Source organism: Muscardinus avellanarius, assembly GCF_963383645.1.
Source record: "Muscardinus avellanarius genome assembly, chromosome: 15".
Lineage (NCBI taxonomy): Eukaryota > Metazoa > Chordata > Mammalia > Rodentia > Gliridae > Muscardinus > Muscardinus avellanarius.
In genome coordinates this window covers 5865379-5888277 of record NC_137801.1, presented here as the reverse complement: position 1 = coordinate 5888277, position 22899 = coordinate 5865379, and the positions used below count along the sequence as shown (strand labels likewise).

The 22899-nt window shown below is 43.8% G+C and overlaps 1 protein-coding gene across 14 annotated transcripts in view; it reads left to right on the top strand.

Annotated features, from left to right (window-relative positions):
* KIDINS220 (kinase D interacting substrate 220) overlaps nucleotides 1–22899 on the top strand; it is a gene marked incomplete at both ends in the record, with an annotated part of 94316 nt that overhangs the window by 40836 nt on the left and 30581 nt on the right. For all 14 annotated transcript variants that reach the window (XM_080712001.1, XM_080711999.1, XM_080712000.1 and 11 more), the window contains 2 exons: nucleotides 315–459; nucleotides 6607–6769. In XM_080712001.1, coding sequence (XP_080568127.1) covers nucleotides 315–459; nucleotides 6607–6769 — 308 coding nt within the window. The remainder of the gene's footprint in view (nucleotides 1–314; nucleotides 460–6606; nucleotides 6770–22899) is intronic.

Sequence of the window (22899 nt, the reverse complement as noted above, 5' to 3'; positions counted from 1 at the left end):
GCATTAGTATGCATCTCTTTCCGCAGTTCAGCCGTAAGATCACAAGGGCCTCCGGGAGCTTGCTCTGCCCGTCCACTGTAACCACAACGCACCTGAGGCCACGCAGCACCGCGCGGTTGCTGCTGCTGCTACTTGATAACTGGCTGCTCTATATAGTTTCTGTCAGATGTAATGAAACACTTTTACTAGTACACAGTCTTCCTCTTGGACTAAAGTCGCAGATTTTGTAGCCATTGTCATAAACGTAGGTTAGCGCCTGAAACCCTGCGCTCTCGGGCTTAGCGGCTTCCTCTCCTTGGGCTGTTCCCTTCCAGGACACATACCGGCGGCGCCAGATGCAGAGGACCATCACTCGGCAGATGTCCTTCGATCTCACAAAGCTGCTGGTTACCGAGGACTGGTTCAGTGACATCAGCCCTCAGACCATGAGAAGATTGCTTAATATTGTTTCCGTGACAGGTACGTGTGTCTTGTTGTCTGTGGTAGAGAATACAACTTCACAGGGTTAAGCTCTACTGCTTAACAAAGCAGTCCTCCTTGGGAAGAGAGAGATGTGCTTATATATTACATTGCTGAATCCACCTTTCTGAGCACACTTGACGAAGTCAGCATTAGTTCAAATGGAAACCACCAGGTGTGCACTTATTTTAAAACCTGAAGACTTTAAAGCCTTTGACTTCATCTCAGATTTCATTGTTGTTCATCGTGTCTGTCGCTGGGTCCCTCTTGTCACACGGTCAGCAGCATTTCTGGGCTCACTTAACAATACGTGGTGAGTGGTCTTGTGCTAGCATCTGCCTGGACATTGTAGAGACGGCAGAGAACAAGATAAACGTTGCCCTAACTGGGAGGCTGAAGAGGTCACGTTACGTAGGATAAGTACTGCAAAAGCCAGACAGCGCAGTGCGGACGGCACTGTCTCTTCCCCCTCGAAGCGGACTCCCATCAGCACCCGACCCTCCCGGGAAGCGCTCATCTTGCTGCCTCTGCCTCTAGCCCCTGGCCCGTTCCTAGCGGAACTCCTCTGCTGTGCCTCACCGGTGTCTCCCAGCAACCCTCTGAGCCCGCTCTGGTCTCTCTTGCCCTCGGCCCCCAGCAGGTTGCGTTGCCAAGGTCCTGGTAGTCTCTGTGTTAGGAAGTCCCAAGGCCTGCGTGCTCCTTGCCTGACACCATCGGTGGCATTGGAAGTGTGCCGGCCGCTCGCCCACTCGGCCACTTGCTCCTTGGCTTCGGAGCGTGCGCTCACCGGTCACTGACTTCCTCCCCACGGGCCTCTTTCTCGTCTCCCCTGACCGCAGCCCTGGGCTGCCGTGGCCACTGTTCCCGGAGCTCTGCGTTTCCATCTAGACCAGCTCCTTGGGGCTCCCATTAATCTTGTGAATCATATCTGTATCTGCACACTCTAATATGTATCTGTCTTTAGCCCTACAGCCATCTGGTGGTGTCTAATACACTAAAATTGAACTTTTGATTTATGATTCTCTGCCCCAATCTTAATCTACTCTTACTTATCAGTTAATCCAACTCTTTCTAGATTCTTTGGCATAAAGTATTTTATCTTTCTTTCATAATTCACCTCCAGCCTATTAGTTATTCTTTATCCCTGTCTGCCGTCTCTAGGCAGATCTTGACCACTTCTCGCCATTGCTAACAATCCACCTTCGTCTGATGCACTGTGGTTTCTCACCTGTGTTAATTACTAATAGCTCAGCAGTCTTCTGGCCGGTCTTCCTGCTCCTCTTTTGCGCTCTGTGGACCATGCTCCGTAGGCAGTTACAGCAATCCGTGTGTGTGTGTGTGTGTGTGTGTGTGTGTGTGTGTGTGTGTGTGTATGTGTTTCTGGGGATTGAACCCAGGGAGATTCTACCTCTGAGCTACACCCTCAGCCCCATTTTATTCCTATTTTGAAACAGGGTCTCACTAGGTTGATGAGAGCCCACTGAGTAGCTGAGGCTGTCCTCAAACCTGCGGTCCTCCCGTCTCAGCCTCCCAGCTACTGGGGTTACAAGCCTGAGCTCCACGCCCGGCTCACAGTGACCCTTTACCTGGAAGCCAGTCGTGCCACCTCCCTGCGCAGAGCTCTGTGTGGTCCCCGTTTCCTGAAGGCGCCTCTCAGGTCCCTGGAGTTTCTTACGAGGCCCTTCCTGCTCTGCCTCCCCCTCCCCATCTCATCTCCGACTCCTCTGGACTCTGCTTCTCCCTGGCTTTGTTGTCGCCCAGATGCCAGGCGGCTCCCACCCAAAGCTCCTGCAGTTTTTGTCTCTTCTATCTTTAGATATAGGAATAGTGGGGTTTCTTTCTTTCTTTCTTTTTTGCGGGTCTGGGGATGGAACCCAGGATCGTTTGACCTCCAAGCTACACCCCCCTGCCCTATTTTTTATTCTTTATTTTGAAACAGGGTCTCACTGAGTTGTGAAGGGCCTCACTAAGAAGCTGAGGCTGGCCGTGAACCGCGGTCCTCTGGTCTCAGCCTCCCGAATGCCGGGATGACAAGCGTGCGACACCACGCCGGGCTTGGGTTTCTTTTTACATCTTTCCTCCAATATTAGCTTTACAGTGAGACCTTCGCACACTGTCTTATACTGGATGACCTCTCCCTCCTTGGCACTCCTTGCTTTATCCCTCTCTTATTCCACAAAACAGTCCACGTGAATACACTCTGTCACTTACTTTTTTTGGTCCGCCTCCCTCAGTGGAGTGAAAAGTCCACACGACAAAGTTGTCTGTCTCTTATTTGTTGCTCTGTTCTCAGTAACAGGAATAGCATCAGGACACTGTGCTGAATGCTTAAGACACCCGAATGGAGTAAGAACCGAGTCCCATGCATGTCTTAAGAAGAGCGTTCTAGGCAGGAGCAGAGCAGGTGCGAAGGTCCTGTGGCAGGGTTCCAGGAATAGCCAAAGGCCTCATCGCTGGAGGTCAGGGAGCCATGGAGAGAGTGGAAAGGACGTCAGAGGGAGCTGGTGGCCAGCTCGTTCGGGGTTTTACTGGCCCCAAATCCATAGGAAGAACTTTGGATTAGATTTAGACATTTTCAGGCACTTTTAAGAGGCCCATATGACCATCATTTAATGACTGATACTGAAATATGCATTTTTTTTTACATTTTTTTAAATTGGTGCACTGTATTCATACATCATAGTGGGATACAAACTTTTGTAGACATACATGCACACATTGCCCAGTCAGCCCCCACCCGATCCCCACCCCATTCCCTCCCCATCCCTCCTTCCCATGCTTGGCTTAGTGGTTGATATCTAGTATTATAGCAATTTATCCAAAATTAAAAATGATAATCTCACATAACAGTTTCATTTGTCTGATACCAAGCTTTTGATGACTTAAAGATAACACTTCAATATTTCTTTTTACTTTCTTTCTTACCAGAGAATATTTTTGTCTATTTTTTAGGTGAATCTATCATATATTTATATATTTATTTTTCAGAAAAAAATCTATCCTAATATGGAATATGGATTCTAGATACCCAAAACGATCTTGAAAAAGAACAAAGCTAGAAGATATATATTTTCTGATTTCAAACCATATAAAGCTACAATAATTGAAACAGTGCAGTACTATTCTAAAGGCAGATATATAAACCATTGGAGTTAAATAAAAGCCTAGAGCTAAATTCTTCCCTATATTGTCAAGTTATTTTTGACAAGGTTTCCACGAACATTTGGTGGTGAAAATAATAATCTTTTAACTAAATAATGTTGAAAAATAATAGTTACATGGAAAGGAATAAAATTGGACCTTTACCTAATCCCATATACAAATACTAACTCGAAATAGATAAAAGACCTAAATATAAATCTTAAGACTATAAACTTTTAGGAGAAAATCTGGGTCATAAAACCTCACAACATTGAAATTGGCAGTGATTTCTTGGATATGATTTCAGTGGCACAGGCAACAGAAGAGTATACAAACTCCCTAAAAAATAAAAAAAATATTGTATATCCAAAGACAATGTAAACAGAGTTAAAAGTTACTGATAGCATGGGATAAAATATTTCCAAATGCTATATCTGAAGGTATATTAATATTCCAACTAAAAATCCTAAAAATTAACAACAATAAAGGCAAACAATACAATTTAGAGATAGGTAAAAGACTAACATAAATAATGAATCTCCACAGATAACCAATCTTAGTTGTCTGTTGGATGGAAACTCTTGTTTCTCTGGTTCTGGTGTGTGTTACCTATTTCTTCTTTGTAGTTAATCTCTTTGAGTATTTTCTCTAGTGCTGGTTTTGAAGACATAAATTCCTTCAGTTTCTGTTTGTCATGGAAGCTTCTTGTTTCTCCATCTAATTTGATAGAAAGTTTTGCTGGGTAGGAAATTTTTGGCTGGAAGTTGTTTTCTTTCAGAGTTTGGAATATGTTACTCCAAGTCCTTCTGGCTGTTTGCACATTTCAGAGTAGAAATAAAGTGTTTTTCTAAAGCCACATCTTAAATATAAGAATTTCTCTATTATTAGCCTTTACTGTAACAGCAGACTTTCTAGATTGTTAATATAAAATGTTTACTGTGTTTCATCAAATGCAGGTCTGCCTGAAAATGAAAGATTTCCTGTTATAATTTCCTTTTTATAAAAGCACCTAATGCCATGGATTTCATTGCTTAAAAATAAAATTATAATGCCGGGCGTGGTGGCACACGCTTGTAATCCCCGTGCTCGGGAGGTGGAGACAGGAGGATCGCGCAGGTTCAAGGCCAGCCGCACTGACTTAAGAGACCCTGTTTCCAAATAAAAATATAAAATAGGTCTGGGAGTGTAGCCCAGAGGTAGAAGGGTTTCCAGGAACCCCAGTACCACAACAAAAAGAAAAGTTAAAATTATAATGTCGGGCGTGGTGGCGCACGCTTGTAATCCCCGCGCTTGGGAGGCAGAGACAGGAGGATTGTGCAGGTTCGAGGTCAGCCATGCTTGCTTAAGAGACCCTGTTTCCAAATAAAAATATAAAAATAGGTCTGGGAGTGTACCTGGAGGTAGAAGGGCTTCCAGGGACCCCAGTACCACCAAAAAAAAAAAAAAAATTATTATGGTATAAAAGAACTTTCAGCATTTAAACCTTTATATTTTAGTGGAATCTTGATAGTTTCCATGATAAATTTTACATGTAATGGGTAGCATTAGTTGGAAGTATATAGGCAAATATGTCTTATTAAGGGAACTACAGAAAGAGGCAAAGCCTCGGGCTTGAGCCCCGGGCACGTAACACCCTCCTGAGGACTGCACACCCGTTTTTATGGCATCTGTTAAACACCACACAGAAGTTGTTGCTATTAAGGGAAGTCGTATAATTGGAACTGATGCCTGAAAAGAATTTGGAGTTTCTGTAGATAAATATTGATAAGCATTTAGTTGATTGGTTTCCTATTTTTAAATTATTCATTATTTTATCGGAAATGCCCTATTTTAAATGTTATATTATGTTGGAGGATCAAATTAAAAAATAACCTTAAATATACCTTCATTGGACAAAATTTTCTCTTGCTGTTGGTTTGTTCTTAACTAATCGCAGGGTAGACATATTCGTGAGAGAGAGCACGCATTTTAATTCACCCGTCCTTGCCCTCTCCAGTTCTGGGCGGGGCCGCCTGCCCCCCTCGCCTGCCTGGCTCTGCCCAGCAGCCGGCTGCACCCTCCATGGCGCGAGCCTGAGCCCTGCCCCGGCGGCTCCCGAGGCTCCAGTTCTGGGTCGCCGCTCTTTCTGGTTTCCACTTGGGGGTACGCGAGTGTCTCCAGCGCAGCCCTTATCTTGGAGCTTCATAATTGACTTTGACGTTTTCATCCCTCCCGACGCAGTCTGGACCCTCCAGGGGAGAGACCAAGCCCCGTATCTTGGCCATCAGTAACCAACGTATGGAGCAATGGAGATTTAAAGCCTCAGGGAAGCAGGTGTAGTGGAGAGTCCGGGCCTTCACTCCCTTTCCCCAGGTTTCTATTCCGAGGACGAAATCCAGTCCTAGGGGATGAAATTTCACACGTATCTTCCTGTAACCTCTCGTCTCAAATTCATTTCTCAAGGTCTTTGTCACCGGATTTTTAGCTTACAGGTTCTAGAAGTGTTTTGTTAGTGTTGCGAGCGTATTTTAGCTCTTTGCTTTTTGTTGAGTTTCAAAGGTTCTATGCCGAGCCGGGCGTGATGGTGCACGCCTGCAATCCCAGCATTCGGGAGGCGGAGACCGGAGGATCGCGGTTCGCGGACAGCCTCAGCTACTTAGGCCCTCTGCAGCTTAATGATACCCTGTTTCAAAATAAAGAATAAAAAATAGGGCAGTGGGTGTAGCTCAGAGGTCGAACGCCCCTGGGTTCCATCCTCAGACCCGCAAAAAAATTTTTTTTTAAATTTATTTATATATTATATATATATAAATATATATATTTATATATATTTATACTCTGTTGAGAATAGATTTCCTCAGGTTACGATCTGTGACTTCCTCATTTCACACTCTTTGTTTGATTCACTGCCTGCTCCACTGAGTGCAGGCTCCACGCAGGCTGGGACCGCATCTCCTTTGCTAAGCATTTTACTTAACATAAGACTACACGTCTACTAATTTTAAAATGTTCCTGTATTTCTTAAAGGGCGATTGCTGAGAGCCAATCAGATTAGTTTCAACTGGGACAGGCTTGCCAGCTGGATCAACCTCACTGAGCAGTGGCCGTACCGCACCTCCTGGCTTATCCTCTATCTGGAGGAGACCGAGGGCATTCCAGACCAGATGACTCTGAAAAGCATCTATGAAAGGTACCTCGCTAGACCTCTTTGTATCGAACTTTATCTTAGGTTGAATGATCAAAACAAAACAAAATACATACGAAGCAAACTGAATACAAAACCATGTGTATTAAATGTAGAGTTCTGAATTCAACTAATCGTTCTCAGTTAATTCCATTGTAATTTTGGAATTCTATCGGCACAGATATATATTCTTTCCGGTAAAATTTATAGCTTTATTTGGATATATTCTTCCTTTTCTAGGTGTATGGAGGTTTAAGCATTTTCATTTTCTTATTAAATTTACAAATAAAGTTACAATGTTTTTTGTTCAGCAGAACACCTCAATGCACTTAAAAGTTTCAAGGGCTATTCTAAATAAACTGTTTCTTAGAAAAAAGATATTACAAGGAAACTATTCAATTTTTAAAAATGGGATATCATTTGAAATTATTGCTTTAAAATGTAAATGAAATATTAAATCTAACAAAATACTTAGTGTGCAGTTTATATATTAAAAATTTTAAGCCAGGCATGGAGGCGCATGCTTGTAATCAATCCAACCATTTAAGAGGTGGAGACCGGAGGATCACGGTTCGTGAACAGCGTCAGCTACTTAGTGAGGCCATTTGCAAACTCCGTGAGACACTGTCTCAAAAATAAAAAGACTTAAAAAAAAATAGGGCTGGGGTGCAGCTCAGAGGTACAATGCCCCTGGGTTCCATCCCCGGTACAATGCCCCTGGGTTCCATCCCCAGTACTGCAAAAAAAAAAAAAAAAAACCCAAAACTTTTAAAGATTTTGAATAATTTGTATTACCTTAGAGTATTGTCAGCATATGTTTTTCCTGATATTTCAGCCTCTCCCACCCCACTTTTTGTGGTACTGGGGACTAAACCTGGGAGTCCTCTGCCACTGACCTCCATTTTTAATGTATATACCTGTGAATATTTTTTAGATAAATAACTGGTTTTAGAATTGTAGAAGGGATTGTAGTACTTGTTTATACATTTGAGGTCTTGTGAGTTTTCCTGTTAAATTGAAGCTGAGTTAAATCAGTGGTTTAGACTCCATGTGTGTATTCTGTTAGAAACAGTGATGGAAAAATTAGGCTTTGGGAAGTGGTATCAACTTGCTTCTGGTCTTTGGTCTTTTAGTCATAGGAGTGGTTTTGTAGTGTTTCTTGACGAGACCAATCTCTCGTACCACACATGCTAAATCATTACGAACGCCTGCTAGACGAGCCCAGTAGTTAAACAGTTAAAACCTAACTTTTAAAAAAGCATTACTGCTTAGCCTCAGTGGATTTATTTTCACATGGCCTACTTAGACATAAAGCCCTATTTAACATGAACAGGTAGTCCTTTGATACTCTCATCCTGGAGAAATTCTTATTAGATTTGGGCAAATGAAAATATGTCAGAGGAAAGGCTAAGCCTTCATTAGGCGCCCGCCGTGCGCTGGACTGAGGTTCAGGCACATTTGGCTCCGCTCATGGGGCGGCTGAAGCAGCAGATGTGATTGGTGGCTGCTTCAGACAAGTGGACTCAGACTTGCTACCGTGCCTAGGGCAGTGTATTAGTCCAGGAACATGTTTCCAGGTTTTAAGGAATTTGGAACTTGGGAAGAGGAAAGCTAATTTTCTCGCAGGTCCTTAGCTAAGGAGGGCGGGTTTCTTAGCATCCCCAGCCTTTCTTCCCTAGTACCAGGAACTCTGCCTGGTGCCTTGTGTGTTCTGGATTCTGTAGAAAGCTCAGAGAGGGGGTAAGAATACTTCCATGTTACTGACAAGGAAGATTGAGGCTCAGGAAGGGTAAGTGACCCCCACAGGGCCCCGGCTGTTGCCCAGCAGAACCAGAATTGCAGTCCAGGCTTCTCAGGCTCTAAGTACCACGTGTGCACGCCCCCGCCTCTCTCTTGGGGGTTTCCTAGTGTAACTTCGATTCTCATGGTCCTGAGGTAGGTTGTTATTGTTCTCACTTTGCACACCAGATAACCGAAGCCCAGGGAAGGCAAGTCTCCCAGCCAGGGAGACTTTAAAACACTTTAATTCTAATTCCTGGATTTCATAGTAAATTTTCAAAATTTTATATTTTAAAATTTATTGGAGATGGGCATGGTGGTACACGCTTGTAATCCCAGCATTTTGGAGGCTGAGACAGGAGGACCATGTTTCGTGGACAGCCTCGGTTACTTAGGCCCTTTGCCATTCAGTGAGACCCTGTTTCAAAATAAAGACTAAAAAACAGGGTTGGGAGTGTAGCTCAGAGATAGGATGCCCTTGGGTTCCATCCCCCGTACTGCACACACAAAAAATTATTGGAATATGTCTTATTACTAAAAGATAATGTCTAATATTTAGTTTAAAGGTAATAGTTATTGCATACCCTACTTATAAAAATAGAGTATTTGTAAAAGAACTACTTTGGGAGAGTGGGCATTTTTCATCATGTAACAATAACTTGGAGAGAATGTATGTAGGAGAGCACATGATTTTGTTCAAACACGTACAGAATGTTGTATGATAGAGGCATAACAAAATAACATCAACGTCGTCTTGTGCCAAACCAACCCATTACTTTGGACTTCAGCCTTGGGGGCTTGCTCTGGGAGTGGATTGCTTTCAAGGTGACTTTGAGAAGCTCTTCTTTTTGGAGAAATAAGTTTATCATAGGTGACTACAAATACTTACAAAGAATGTATTTGTAGCTAGGCCCAGGAAGAAAAAAAAAAAGACAGTATAGAAAGGAAATATTTGAGAATTCGTAAGGAGTTGACTTAAATAATTAAATATAATAAGGTGTTTTGGAATGAAAAACTATAGGAAGACAGTTTGATCAACATACTGAAGATTCATTTATTGGAAGATGTTAGGATAATTCACATGACTGTGGCTGGTTTGCCATGGTTGAGTTCTTTGGTGCTTGTCATTTGAATAATAAAAAGTTTTATTTACAGCTGACAAAAAGCAGCAGTATATAATTGATATTCAATTATTTTATTGAAGAAATCTGATTTTGTAAAAACAATCAGAAAATAGTATTTTTAACGCTAGTAGTAAAATTTATTTTTTTAATCCATAAAAAGCCTCATTTATTTTTATAGCAATTTGATGACACATCTGCTTGCTTTATTCAGCTGGAAAAGAAAATGTTGGTTCTTAGTGTTTGGTAAAATTGCTTTGTTAAATTATTTTCTAAATTGTTCAACTTTTAACAAATGACATTTGATACTAACACTGGAAAGCAATTTTAGCTAATTAAGTAGATCCCTCTATAAACCATTGGAACATTAAGATGACATACTGTTCGTTCAAGATTATTTTAATTGGTACAATTATTGTAATTTTCTTGCAATTATGTGTTGAGCTAAAAGCTTTTGTCTAGATCATTTGAGGGGTTTTTTTGTTAACATACATTTAGTAAGAAGAAAGAGAGTAGAAGAAAAACTGTAGATAAAGATTTTTCTGTCTGCTTTTTATTATAGCATTTTAGACAACCATTGAAATATTTTAGTATAAAAGTTTATTTCTGGTATTTTAAGTACTGAGAAAGGTTTGTAAAAGATCAATTTAAGTAGTTTTCATGAAGACAATGTTTTAAAATTTCTATTTTGACACTGCTTAAGCAATCTTTTACTCAGGATGATATGGTCAGAATAATTTTACATAAAAGAGAGCAACATGCTTCATTTTGACACTCTTGATTTTTTTAAAAAAACAATTGAGTGAGTTGTGAGGGAGCTTGCGATGGCAGCCGTTTTCCATTCCGTGGAAAGAGCTATTGGCTGAACTGGCACTGTGGACCTCTGGTTATGACCTTTACGGACCCACCTGATATCTTAAATGATCACCTCGTGTCTTCCAAGTGGACGCTGACTCTTAAGTATTCTCCTTGCTACCCACCCAAAGTTTCCCGAAGCCTGACTCGCTTGCTCTCTGTCCTCTGTGGCCGTCCCCTCTCTCACTGACCGCCTCTGCTTTCCTTCACCCCGCTGGCCCCTCATGATTTGGAATGAATTCTGCACAGGCTTGTCTCTTTTGCATGTGGACTTAAATTATGAATTTCGAATAGCACGGAAAACTGGAATTAGTTGAGATGTGTGAAGTTGTCTCACCAGTCTTGTAGTACAAAGTGCGTCCTTTGTACTGGTAAGTTTTCTCTTAACTAAGATTTTTAGGTACTAGAAATATTTATTCCTAACATCGTCTCACCCATGCTATTTGGGCATTTGTTTTTTTTTTTTTTTTTTAATCTGTAGCTTAGAATGTTATCAAAAGTCTTTATTCTTGATATGACAGAATTTCATTGTAGTTATTGGTGTTATCATTCAAAATTTATTAAATTACTCTTTCTGTCAGTAATTATTGTTTCCATCTTTATTCTCAAAACACAGTTGCCCTGAATGCCAAGGTTTAGTATCAATGCTTTTATCTTCTTAAAGAAGCAGCCTGGCCTAGTTCTTTGCAAAACCACATGATAAGTCTCTATCTAGAAGAGGAAACTGAACAATTTTGTACTGAAATAAAGATCATATAATCTTTAGTAGAAATCACACTTTACTCTCTGGATATGTATATAAGTAATATTAGTATATTTGCCAAGTTTAATGTGGAAAGTGAACCTGGAGACTATGGAGAATGATATCTAGAGTCAGATGTAATGTTGGCAATTAAATGTACATTTCTGGTTTTGTGTTATTTATATTCATCGTCTCGATGGAAATTAACTGGGAAATCCAGATTCCTAAAGAAAGGTGAAGGGAAGGATTTTTAAAATCCTGATGCACTTGTATCATGTCTGCTTTTGCTGTTTGGTTAAAAAAATGAAACATACTAAATTAGACATATCTGTTCTTTAGTTTATCAATTTTCGTATTTTGCCACGTATTTGTTTGTTTCTACCAGATTTGTAGCAATATCCAAAGGTGTGGGAGAAACTAATGGGGGGGGGGACGCCTAAAAGTCATTCATTTATTTATTCAGAAAACAGTTCTTGAGCACCTGTGAGAGGCAGGCACTCACTGTTTGAGGAAATCGGGTATGTCCATGAACAAAACCGCCAAAGCTCTCTGCCCCAGGAGCCATGTATGCAGTAGGCAATTAACTTGTTAAAAGGCCAAAGCCCCAAAGGGTAAAAGTGGAGGAAGGGAGGAGCATCGCAGGTGGTGCCCTGAGCCAGGGCGGTCCTCACGGCGAGGGCAGAGCTGCGCAGAGTCAGCGAGAGGGGTGCTTGGACAGGGCCCGGACTCAGCCTTGGAGGAAGGCGGACGCGGGCGCCCAGGGCTGTCTGGTGGGTGAGTCGGAGGGCACGGAGGTGGGCTCGTGGGCTGATTTGGGAGGGTCATTGTAAGGACTTTGGTTTTTGCCCTGAGTGAAATGGAGACCCATTGTGGGGTTTTTGAAAACTTCATACCAGTTTTTCTGGTGCCTTGGTGCCTTTTACTTGGCTGATCAATCAGACTGGCTGAGTTGAGGAACTCTGTTGATCAAGGGAAGCATATTTTGCATATCTTGTGCTGGGAGTGGATAGAAATGAACCTGCCTGGGAAAACTGAGATGAACGAGAGAGAAGGAAGCCGCTGGCCAACCCCTCATCCCACAGTAAAGACCAAGTCGGCAAGGGGAATGGCAGGCGGCGGAGCTTCGCGACCGCGCCAGAGCTCAGGAGGACGCTCGGGACGAGGGACAGCCGTTCAGTGCTTCTGGAGATCTGCGGGAACTTCTGGGACTGATCTCCCCGTGTGTCTGTCCTGTTGTAATAGTTTTGCTGTTTTAGGCTCACTTTATTTTCTACTGAAGAAGGGATTTAGAGCCTACTCCTTTGCTCTTCTAAAATCCCCTTCTCTCCTTGTCGCCCTGCGTGGTCCTGGTGTTGAAACCCTAGTTGAGAGAGAGAGAGAGAGAGAGAGAGAGAGAGAGAGAGAGAGAGAGAGAGAGAGAGAGTGTGTGTGTGTGTGTGTGTGTGTGTGTGTGTGCAGGGCGACTTCTGCGCTCTGAGGACGGCTGGCTGTGGGCGTGTGCCGTGGGCTGTAGGACCGTTAGTTGCTTCTGGAGTAAGAGTGAATTTAATTTGTGGGTAAAGTGGAGACGATGAGCTTTGCGTAGCCTGGGGGACTCCAAGGATGAAGGGGAGTATTTGGTCAAAACGTTTCGCCCAGGAGTCAGGCGCCCTGAGCACGGCTCTCGGGCCCGCTGCCCGTGCCTCTCGCTGTCCGCCGCTCCGCGGGATCTTCCCGTAGCCCACCGCCCTTCGACCCCGGCTCGTTCTTTGGGGCGCTGCCTAACGCCCGTCTTCAGAAGCCTGTTGGAGCCAGGTCCCCCGCGTTTTACTAGCTGTGTTCGTTTTGTGCTGGTCTGTTCCTTCGGAGCATTTTCCGTAGATACTTTCCTATATTTACGTTACTCTTGCAGGACATGGAGGTACGCGCCGATCATCCCAGTACTTGAGAATTGTGGATTTGAAGCTAGCATCAGCACTTTAGTGAGGTCCTATTTTAAAAGAAAAAAATAAAAAGAGCGGGGGTGTAGCTTGAGATAGAACTAACCCGGATTCAATCTCCTAAGACCGTCAACTCCACTAACTGTATTTCCCATACGTATCGCTGAATTCCTCACTTCCACAAGAGCCCGTGGGATAGAGCGAAGAGTGCTGGGCGTTTCTGAAAGAGCAAACGCACGTGAGGACGACGATTGGGCTGGGGAGGCCCGTGTGGGAAGGTGGCCACGAGACGCCTCCTTTGACTTGAAAGGAGCCCGCGGCCAGACCCCGCTCCCGGGCCCCGAGTGGGTGGGCTGCGGGTCCCTGGCAGGTGCACAGTGGGGCTGCAGTCCACACCTCGGAGCTGGGGGGTGATGACGCGTGCGCCCAGCTCCCATGGCTCTGCCTCCCGTCAGGCGGCACGGCTCTCCGCTGTGCCTCTGTGGCTGCACACTGTCCCCGAGGCCTCGCCTGTGCGGAACCTCGTACGGGGCCGAGGCCGGCAGCTCCGCTTCACATGCTGGGCTCTCAGGTCCTTTCCTGCTCAGCTTCTGCGCAGGCTGTTGCACGGTTCTCAAGACCGAGCGAGGCGACTCCTGTTTTTGTTACACCCAACATATTGTGTCTATTCATTAAACAAATACTTTATATTTATAAATGGTTATAAGCTATACATACTTATAAATTTATATATTTTTATTTTTATAAATATTTTTTTAAAAAGTTTATTTGGTGCTGGGCACATTCCTTTTTTTTTTTTTTTTTTTTTGTTTTTGTTTGTTTGTTCCCAGAGTTTGAACCCGGGGCATTCTACCGCTGAGCTGCAGCCCCAGCACCTCATTATGAAGCAGGACCTCAGGACCTTACTCAGTTGCTGAGAATCATGCTAAGTTACTGAGGTTGGCCTCGAACATGTGATCCTCCTCTCTCAGCCTCCCAGGCACTGGGATGACAAGCGTGAGCTCCAGCTCCGCGGGCTGGGCACAATCTGCTCGGTCCTGGATGACGTGTTACCCGAGTCCTCAGTGTGTCCCCTGCCGGGGAGAGCCTTTAACGGCTGATCTCGTGCCCAAGCTCATCAGCGGGGAGCGGGGTGGGAGGCGAGCTCTCCAGCCACATCTCCCGAGCTCCCCGGGCCAGGTACCCGTGCGCTGTAGCTGCACAGACCGTGGGCCTGAAATAGTAGAAATATGGAACTGACTCTTTTATTTCCAGATATGTTTTATTCAATTTTTCATTGGTATGCCCATGAATATTTAGAACACTTTTTATGTATCAGTGGGACTATTACGTCAGATAGAAATTTTTCTAGAGCATTGAATTTGTCTTCTCTTTTAAAAATGTAAGCTTCTGCCGGGCGTGGTGGCGCACGCTTGTAATCCCCGTGCTTGGGGCGGAGACAGGAGGATCGCACAGGTTCGAAGCCAGCCTCGCTGGCGTAAGAGACCCTGTTTCCAAGTAAAAAATATAAAAAATAGGTGTCTGGGAGTGTAACCCGGAGGTAAAAGGGTTTCCAGGAACCCCAATACCACCAATAAACAAACAAACAAAAATGTAAGCTCCTTACCAACTTGTAGAAAACTCCAAATAAGTGCTTTATTCAGTTCTAATTTTGTTTTGTAACTGCAGTAGTTTTTGTATGGAAAACTTAAATCATTTGTGATATTTAGTGCTTTAATAACTGGTGCACCTGTTTTAAACCTTTGAATGACTTTTATGTACATTAGGTAGGTATAATTGAATTTTTTTCTAGATACTTTTTCTTTTTGGTGGTGGTACTGAGGGTGGAACCCAGGGGCTTTTCTACCTCCAGGCTATACTCCAGACCTATTTTATACTTTATTTGGAAACAGGGTCTCACTAAGCTGCTGAGAGCCTCACTAAGTAGCTGAGGCTGGCTTCGAACCTGTGCGATCCTCCTGTCTCTGTCTTCCAAGAGCGGGGATTACAAGTGTGCACCAACATGCCCAGCTCTAAATACCTTTTTCAAAAGAATTTTTTTTTTTGCTTTTCATAGAATACAGTGATTTTAAAATTTTAAGCATTTAAACTCATAATTCCATTTTCAGTATTTTATGCTAATGTAGAACAACAAGTTAATTAATTAATTATTATTATTTTTTGGTGGTGGTACTGGTGATGGAACCCAAGGGCATTCTACCTCTGAGCCATACCCCTAGACCTATTTAATTATTTTATTTGGAAACAGAGTCTCACTAAGTTGTAGATGACTTCATTAGATTGCTGAGGCTGGCTGCTAACCCTCGATTCTCCCATCTCGGGCTCCCAAGCACTGGGGTTACCAGCATGCGCCACCACACCTGGCTTACAAAAGAATCTGAAATGTTTCAGAGTTGTGTGTTTCTAACTCCAACATGAAAAGCTCAAGTATATTAACTAAGGCTTTTTAGACACAAATAGCAAAGTCAATTTTTTTTTTTTTTTTTTTTTTTTTTTGCGGGTCTGGGGATGGAACCCAGAGGAATTTGACCTCCGAGTTACAGACCCTGTCCTATTTTTATTCTTTATTTTTTGAACAGGGTCTCACTAAGTTATGGAGGGCCTCACTAAGTAGCTGAGGCTGTCCGGGAGCCTCTGGTGTCAGCCTCCCTAATGCTGTGGGATTACAAGCGTGCGCCACCACGCCCAGCTAGCAAAGTAAATATATTTTGTGTGTGTGTGGTACTGGGTTCCTGGAAACCCTTCTACCCCCAGGATACACTCCTAGACACCTAATTTTTATATTTTTATTTGAAAACAGGGTCTCTTAAGCCAGTGAGGCTGGCTTTGAACGTGTGCGATTCTCCTGTCTCCGCCTCCCAAGCGCGGGGATTACAAGCGTGCGCCACCATGCCCGGCTCAATTTTTCTAAAATAGATTTTAATATGTAAGAGATGGATGCTTATGTAAAAAAAAAAAAGTCCACAATTCACATTATAGGATAATTACAGTGTATTTCGTGATACAGAATATTTTTTGTATTTTATCTATTTTTAAACAAATCTTATTATTGTAGTATTCAGATTAACCAAAATTAAATATACATTTAGAGGTCAGGTAATTCTTTTTTTATTAAGTTAATCTTTTTAATGAAGCTTTGTGATTTTACAATTTCAGGTCAGCAATATTTTAAGCCTTTTCAAAATACAAGAAAAACCAAAAGTAATGTACAAGAAAATACCGGCTAATTAAAATGCTAAGCTGATGTGAGGTGCTAATTGTAAAACCGTACCGTACAAGTGGCCTCTGTTAGCAGTATCCAAGAAGTCCACAAGATGGGAGTATTTCACTAGAAATGTTTGGCCATGAAATAAAATGTAATTTTTTTTTCTTTCCATATGAGAAATAGAAGGGAATTTAAAGCAAGGTTGGATTTTCACTTCTTGCTTGCTGGCTTGATGTGCAGGACTTCCACCAGTGCTGAGCAGCAGAGCCGTGGGCGAATGATGCTTATCTAATCATAGGACCTTGTGTTTATGTTGGCTAGTGCCTTTTTCTACTCAAATTCATTGCATGTGGTGTGTTTTCCACTCCTACCCCCAGTAGAAACCCCTTCCCCAGGGCCTTGAGCACACTAGGCAAATGTCCTACAACAGTTAAGCTCCCAGCTGTTTCCTAAAATTCTTTTAAGTTGACTTTTGGATAAAGGGTGAATATGAAAAAGATTTTTTTTTAATTATCCTCCTAAGCTGGGTGTGCTGTGGTGGTGTATGCCTATATCCCAGTACTTAAGAAGCTGAGACAGGAAGATTGCAGGTTCGAGGTCAACCTCAGCAACTTAGACCCCTTCAAAAATGAAAAAAAAAAAAAGAAATAAAGTAAAATAGGGCTGGGGTATAGCTCAGAGATAGAATATCCCTGGGTTCAATATCCTATATAAAAATGTTCTTATTATAAATTTATACTTAAAAATACTCAATGCTACCATTGTAGAAGTTGTGTTCTGTATTTATTAAAGTCTCATCTTTTTTTTTTTTTTTTTTTTGCGGGTCTGGGGATGGAATCCAGGGGCATTCGACCGAGCTATACCCCCTACCCTGTTTTTTATTCTTTATTTGAAACAGGGTCTCACTAAGTTGCAGAGGGCCTCACTAAGGAGCCGAGGCTGGCTGCAAACCTGTGATCCTCCTGTCTCAGCCTCCCAAGTATTGGGATTATAAGCTTGCGCCACCACGCCCAGCTCACCAATAGTCTCTTACAGTTGTGCTTATGTATTTATGTGCTACGGATCGAACCCAGGGACATTCTACTTCTGTGCTATACCCCAGCCCTGTTTATTTTTTTTTTACTGTGAATCAGAGCCTCCCTAAGTTCCTGAGACTGACCTCAGACCTGCAATCCTCCCATCTCAGCCTCCCCCAAGTATTGGGATTTCCTCCAGAAATTAGATTTCTCTCTGAACCCTATAACTTTTTTTGTTTTGTTCTTTGTGGTACTGGGCTGTTCTACCTTTGAGCTGTACCCCCAGCCCTTTTTTGAAACAGGGTCTCGCTACTACATTGCTGAGGCTGTGCTTAAGTCTGTAATCCTCTTGTCTCAGCCTCCCAAGTACTAAGATTACAAGTGTGTGCCACCATACCTGGCTTCTTTATAACTTTTTTTTTTTTTTTTTGTGGTACTGGGGTGGAACCCAGAGACTTTCTGCCTCTGGGCTATACACCCAGACCTATTTTCTATGTTATTTGGAAACAGGGTCTCACAAAGTTGCTGAGAGCCTCATTTAGTAGCCGAGGCTGGCTTCGAACCTGTGCGATCCTCCTGTCTCAGCCTCCCAAGTGCGGGGATTGCAGGCTTGTACCACCACACCCGGCTTCTTTATAACTTTTAAATGAATATATTTTCCTATTAGAGCTTATATAAGCAGAAGGACCCAGGTGTACCTTCCCCAGGACATTTGACACCGTGAGCATGAACCGGGCCAGTGCGCCAGCAGCCTCGTGGGGCGCGTGCCAGAGGCCTGGCTGAGCTTTCCCATTAACCTCCCTGCGTGGTGAGAGTAATGTTTACAGGTCTTAAGTTCCAAGTCTGGGATTTAGGAGAACAGGGCCACCCTGTGACTGAGACCAAATTGGTACTTCCAAATCAGAGATAGTTGCTGTATCGGAGGAAGAGGAGCTTTGAAACCATCTTAGGGGAATTTACAGAGAAGCCGGCCAGGAACCCGCTGCGGCTCTCTGAGAAGAACAGAAGATGGCAAAGATTCCCAGCCCCGGGAGCCAAGGGCCTGAGCACCAGCAAGGGCGGGAGCACCAGCAAGGGCGGGAGCACCAGCAAGGGCGGGAGCACCAGCAAGGGCGGGAGCACCAGCAAGGGCGCGAGCACCAGCAAGGGCGGGAGCACCAGCAAGGGCGGGAGCACCAGCAAGGGCGGGAGCATCAGCAAGGGCGCGTGGAGACAGCACAGAGCAGACAGTTCAGTCACTGTTCCTCTGAGATGACTGTTACCACGCGCCGCCTTGGAGACAGGTGCACTTGACATCACCTGACGCTAAGGCCGCATGGTGGCCTACGCTGACATAACGTGACAGTGTCTGGTTTAGGGCAGGCAGATCAACCGGTATCTGTTCTCTGTAAGGTAACGCAGTCCTTGCTTTCTTGTGTTAAGGCACATAAATATGTTCTGTTCGTATGGGATTCTTATTCAGGTAGTTCTATTAACAAATGCACTCTTCTCGGGGGAAACCTTCTGTTTTTGAGTTAGTGGTTGCAGGTTATTTGTGCAAACCCTAAGAAATATCTTGCTCATTTTCCCCTTAAGAAATTAAAAGATGAAACTCCACTGAGCAGACTAGAAACATGGCGTGGCTAAGGCGGTCTTGATTTGCTTAGCTAACCACTGTATGTCCAGCTGCGTTACTTAAAAGCTTTGGTTATAGACATGAAGATGAGATCAAACTTATGGCAAGAGAATATTCAATTGATGTAGAGCGGCATTTGACAATATACAATAATCTTTCTTAGTAAAACAAAACAAAGCAAAACAAAAAAACCACTCGGGAGCCAGGCCTGGTGGGCACACTTGTAATCCCAGTACTTGGGAGGCTGAGACAGGACGATCACAGGTTTATGGCCAGCCTCAGCTACTTAGTGAGGCCCTTTACAATTTAATAAGATCCTGCTCAAAATTAAGAATAATAAATAGGACTAGGGGTGTGGCTCGGAGGTAGAATATGCTCCTGAGTTCAATCCCCAGTACCCCTCCCTCAAAAAAATCACTCGGGAAATTAGCAATGGAAAGGGACTTACTAAATGTGATAAAGAACATTTATTTAAAAAAAAAAATGCCCATCAGACCATCTGGCCTCCTGATCTCATTTGCTGTGAGAAGTTAAGGTGCTGCTCAAGTCACCTAGTCTGTGGTATTTTGTTATAGCAGGTGGAGCTAAGATGCCCCTTTTCTTCCTCGCTGCTAGGCAGCTCTATACTGCAGTTTTACCCAGAGCAGTTAGACAAGAAAGATAAATTAAAAGATCCAAATTAGAAAGGAAGTCATAAAACTCACAAATGACATGATGCTGTCTGTAGAAAGGCCCAGATAGCCCACATGCTACTAGTGAATTCAGCAATATCTGCAGGGTACAGATCAGCGCACAAAAACCAGCTGCATTCCTCTACACCTGCAGTAGATAATCTGCAAGTTATATTAGCAATTAATTAAGTTATATTAGCATCCAAATGTAAAGTACTTAGCTGGGTGTGGTGGCGCACACTTGTAATCCCCTCGCTTGGGAGGCGGAGACAGGAGGATCAAGCAGGTTCCAGGCCAGCTGTGCTGGCTTAAGAGACCCTGTTTCCAAATAAAAATGTAAAAAGTAGGTCAGGGAGTGTAGCCCGGAGGTAGAAGGGCTTCCAGGAACCCCAGTACCACCAAAAAAAAAAAAAAAAAAAAAAATCAGTATGGCACTCGCACGAGACAGACGGGTCAGCTAGAATGAGGTCTCTAGAAATAAACCCAAACATCCGCAGCCAGTGTGGCTTGATGAGACTGCCAGTCCATTTAGTGGGGGAGAACAGTCTTCAGCAGACTTCAACAGATAGCGATGGTGCCGGGACGGCAAGGCTTCCACATGCAGAGAAGAATGCAGTTGGGGCCGGGCGTGGTGGCGCACGCTTGTAATCCCAGTACTTGGGAGGCTAAGACAGAGGATCGCGGGTTCGTGGCCAGCCTCAGCTACTTAGTGAGGCCATGTTTCACAATATAGAATAAAAAATTGGGCTGGGGTTGTAGCTTGGAGGTAAAATGCCCCAGGGTTCCATCCAAAAAGAAGGATAAGGAGAAAAGAAGAAGAGGAGGAGGAGGAGGAGCAGAAAGAGGAGGAGGAGGAGCAGAAGGAGGAGGAGGAAGAGGAGGAGTTTGGTATAAAAAATTAATTCAAAATGAATCAATCTACTCTTTTTTTTTGTGTGTGTGGGTCTGGGGCTGGAACCCAGGGGCATTCGACCTCCGAGCTATAGCTGGTGCCCTGTTTTTTATTCTTTATTTTGAAACACGGCCTCACTAAGTAGCTGAGGCTGTCCACGAACCGCAATCCTCCGGTCTCAGCCTCCCGAATGCTGGGATTCCAAGCGTGCCCACTATGCCCGGCTCTCAGTCTACTCTTTCTCAAGCACAAGGCTTTATCCGGCTCTCAGTCTACTCTTTCTCAAGCACAAGGCTTTATCCGTATCAGAAAAGACAAGGTGAAAATTATTTTATTCTAAAATAATAGCGTTCTGTAGGAGGAACACATCTGTGTGTGTGATTTACTTTGCTGCAAGTATTCCTTGATCAACAGGGCTGGGACCGTCTGTGCTAGGCATTGGAGATACACAGGTGAACGAGCAGAACTCGTCCCCAGCCTCGATGGGACTGGCAGCCCGGAGAGGGAGATGTGCGTTCAGACAACTCCATACTGAGTGTCCAGTCCAGTTGTGTTATAATACACAAGAAAATGTGTGTGCCCGGGACTTGTAATAGAGGCGCAGGAGCTGTGGTCAGGGGAGACCAGCCCCAGGCGGGGGTCCTGCTGAGTCCACTGGCTGGGTAGAAATGCCCCGGGTGAAGGCAGAGGGGGAGTAGTTAGCTCCTGGGGTGTCTAGGCTGTGGCCGTCTTTCCAGAGATTGCTCGGGCGTACCACTGCATGCCACCTTCTCATCGTCTCTGGCTCTCCAGCGGCTCTTTTCTCTCTCTCTCCCGGCTGTCTCCCAGTGTCTGCCATGTTCTGTGCACAGAAGTGTTTAGTAAAAGGGCATCAGTGGTGGAAAGCATTGAGAGTCTACCAGAAGTTAACTTTTATTTATTTATTTTGGGCTCTGGGGATGGAACCCAGAGGCCTTCTACCTCTGAGCTACCTCAGCCCTATTTTATTTTTATTTGGAAACAGGGTCTTACTGGGTGGAAGAGAGTCTCACTACTTGCTGAGATTGTCCTCGAATCTGTGATCCTCCTGTCTTAGCCTCCCAAGTACTGGGATTATAAGCCCACATGACCACACCCAGCTTAAATGTGTTTTAAGGTAATAAGATTCTAAGGCATTAAAGGATTATTAAAGAGAATTGGGTCTGGTTGGGGCTTAGTTCTTTTAAAGCATTTGCCCGAGGCTCTGGGTTCAATCCCTACCACTGTCAAAGAGAAAATCAAAAGAAAAAAAATTATCTGAAATTTTAAGTTCCTATTAAATAATGACATTATTAGACAGGTACCTTCAGGAAATTGTGATTAAATGATGCCTTGATAAATTACGCTCCAAGAATCTGCTTATGTTTTAATTTAAGATAGAAACTTTTTCCACGTAATTTTAAATTCTCATCTTGGATGGAAGTGATATGAATAGCTTATATAATTTCTGCCAAGGATGTAACGTGGACTCTCTCTAAACCACGGTCGCTTATAATCAAAATGCTTGAGCTTACGCCGACGTTGGCATTGCCAAGTGCTGCTCGATTGGCGGCAGAGAAAGACATCGCGTTTCAACTTACCGGAGGCTCACTGAGTGGGCTTTAAAATGCTTTCTGTGGGCCATTTAACTGCTGGCAACCTGAGTGCACATGATTCATAATACTGGAAATTTCAATTCACTCTTAATTGAAGAGTGAAGTTACTTAAATTTTGTAAATGCTAACCTTTGGAAAAAAATATCTGAAAAATAAAGGCCCATATGATTTTGATGGCCCACCGCCAAAAGATTATCATTTACATAAATATCTCTTTTAGAGGAGAGTTTAATGTGTTGCGCTCCAAAGGTTAGCGGAGAGGCTTCCATCTGGAGCAGCAGCCGACGCGGGCTGGTGAGCAGCAGCGCGGCCCTCCCCGCAGAAGCCGCTGCCGTCCAGGCGTGAGCAGGGCCGGCATCGCACCGGTTAGTTTGCTTCTTGTGACTTGTCAGCTGCGTGTTTTCTCCAGATCTCCCTAGGCCCTCTCCTTTTGTGTGCGCTAAACTCCCGAAATAGACGAACCACCTTTTTAACTGTTTACATTCGGGTATTTTGGCCGTTTTTGCAAACGATGCTTGGGCGATCGTTCTCCAGGCCTCCCGTTTCGTTTTAAGTGTGTTTAACAGTTCGGATGCCATTCTGCTCTGTTAAAAGTAATCCCAGTTGAGAGACCGTTCCTGTTTCATGCACGTGCGTGTGAGTCTGTGAAAGGACTTCTTGAAAGTTCATTAAGACAAAATTGCTGTCCGCACTCTCTTACCGTCTTTT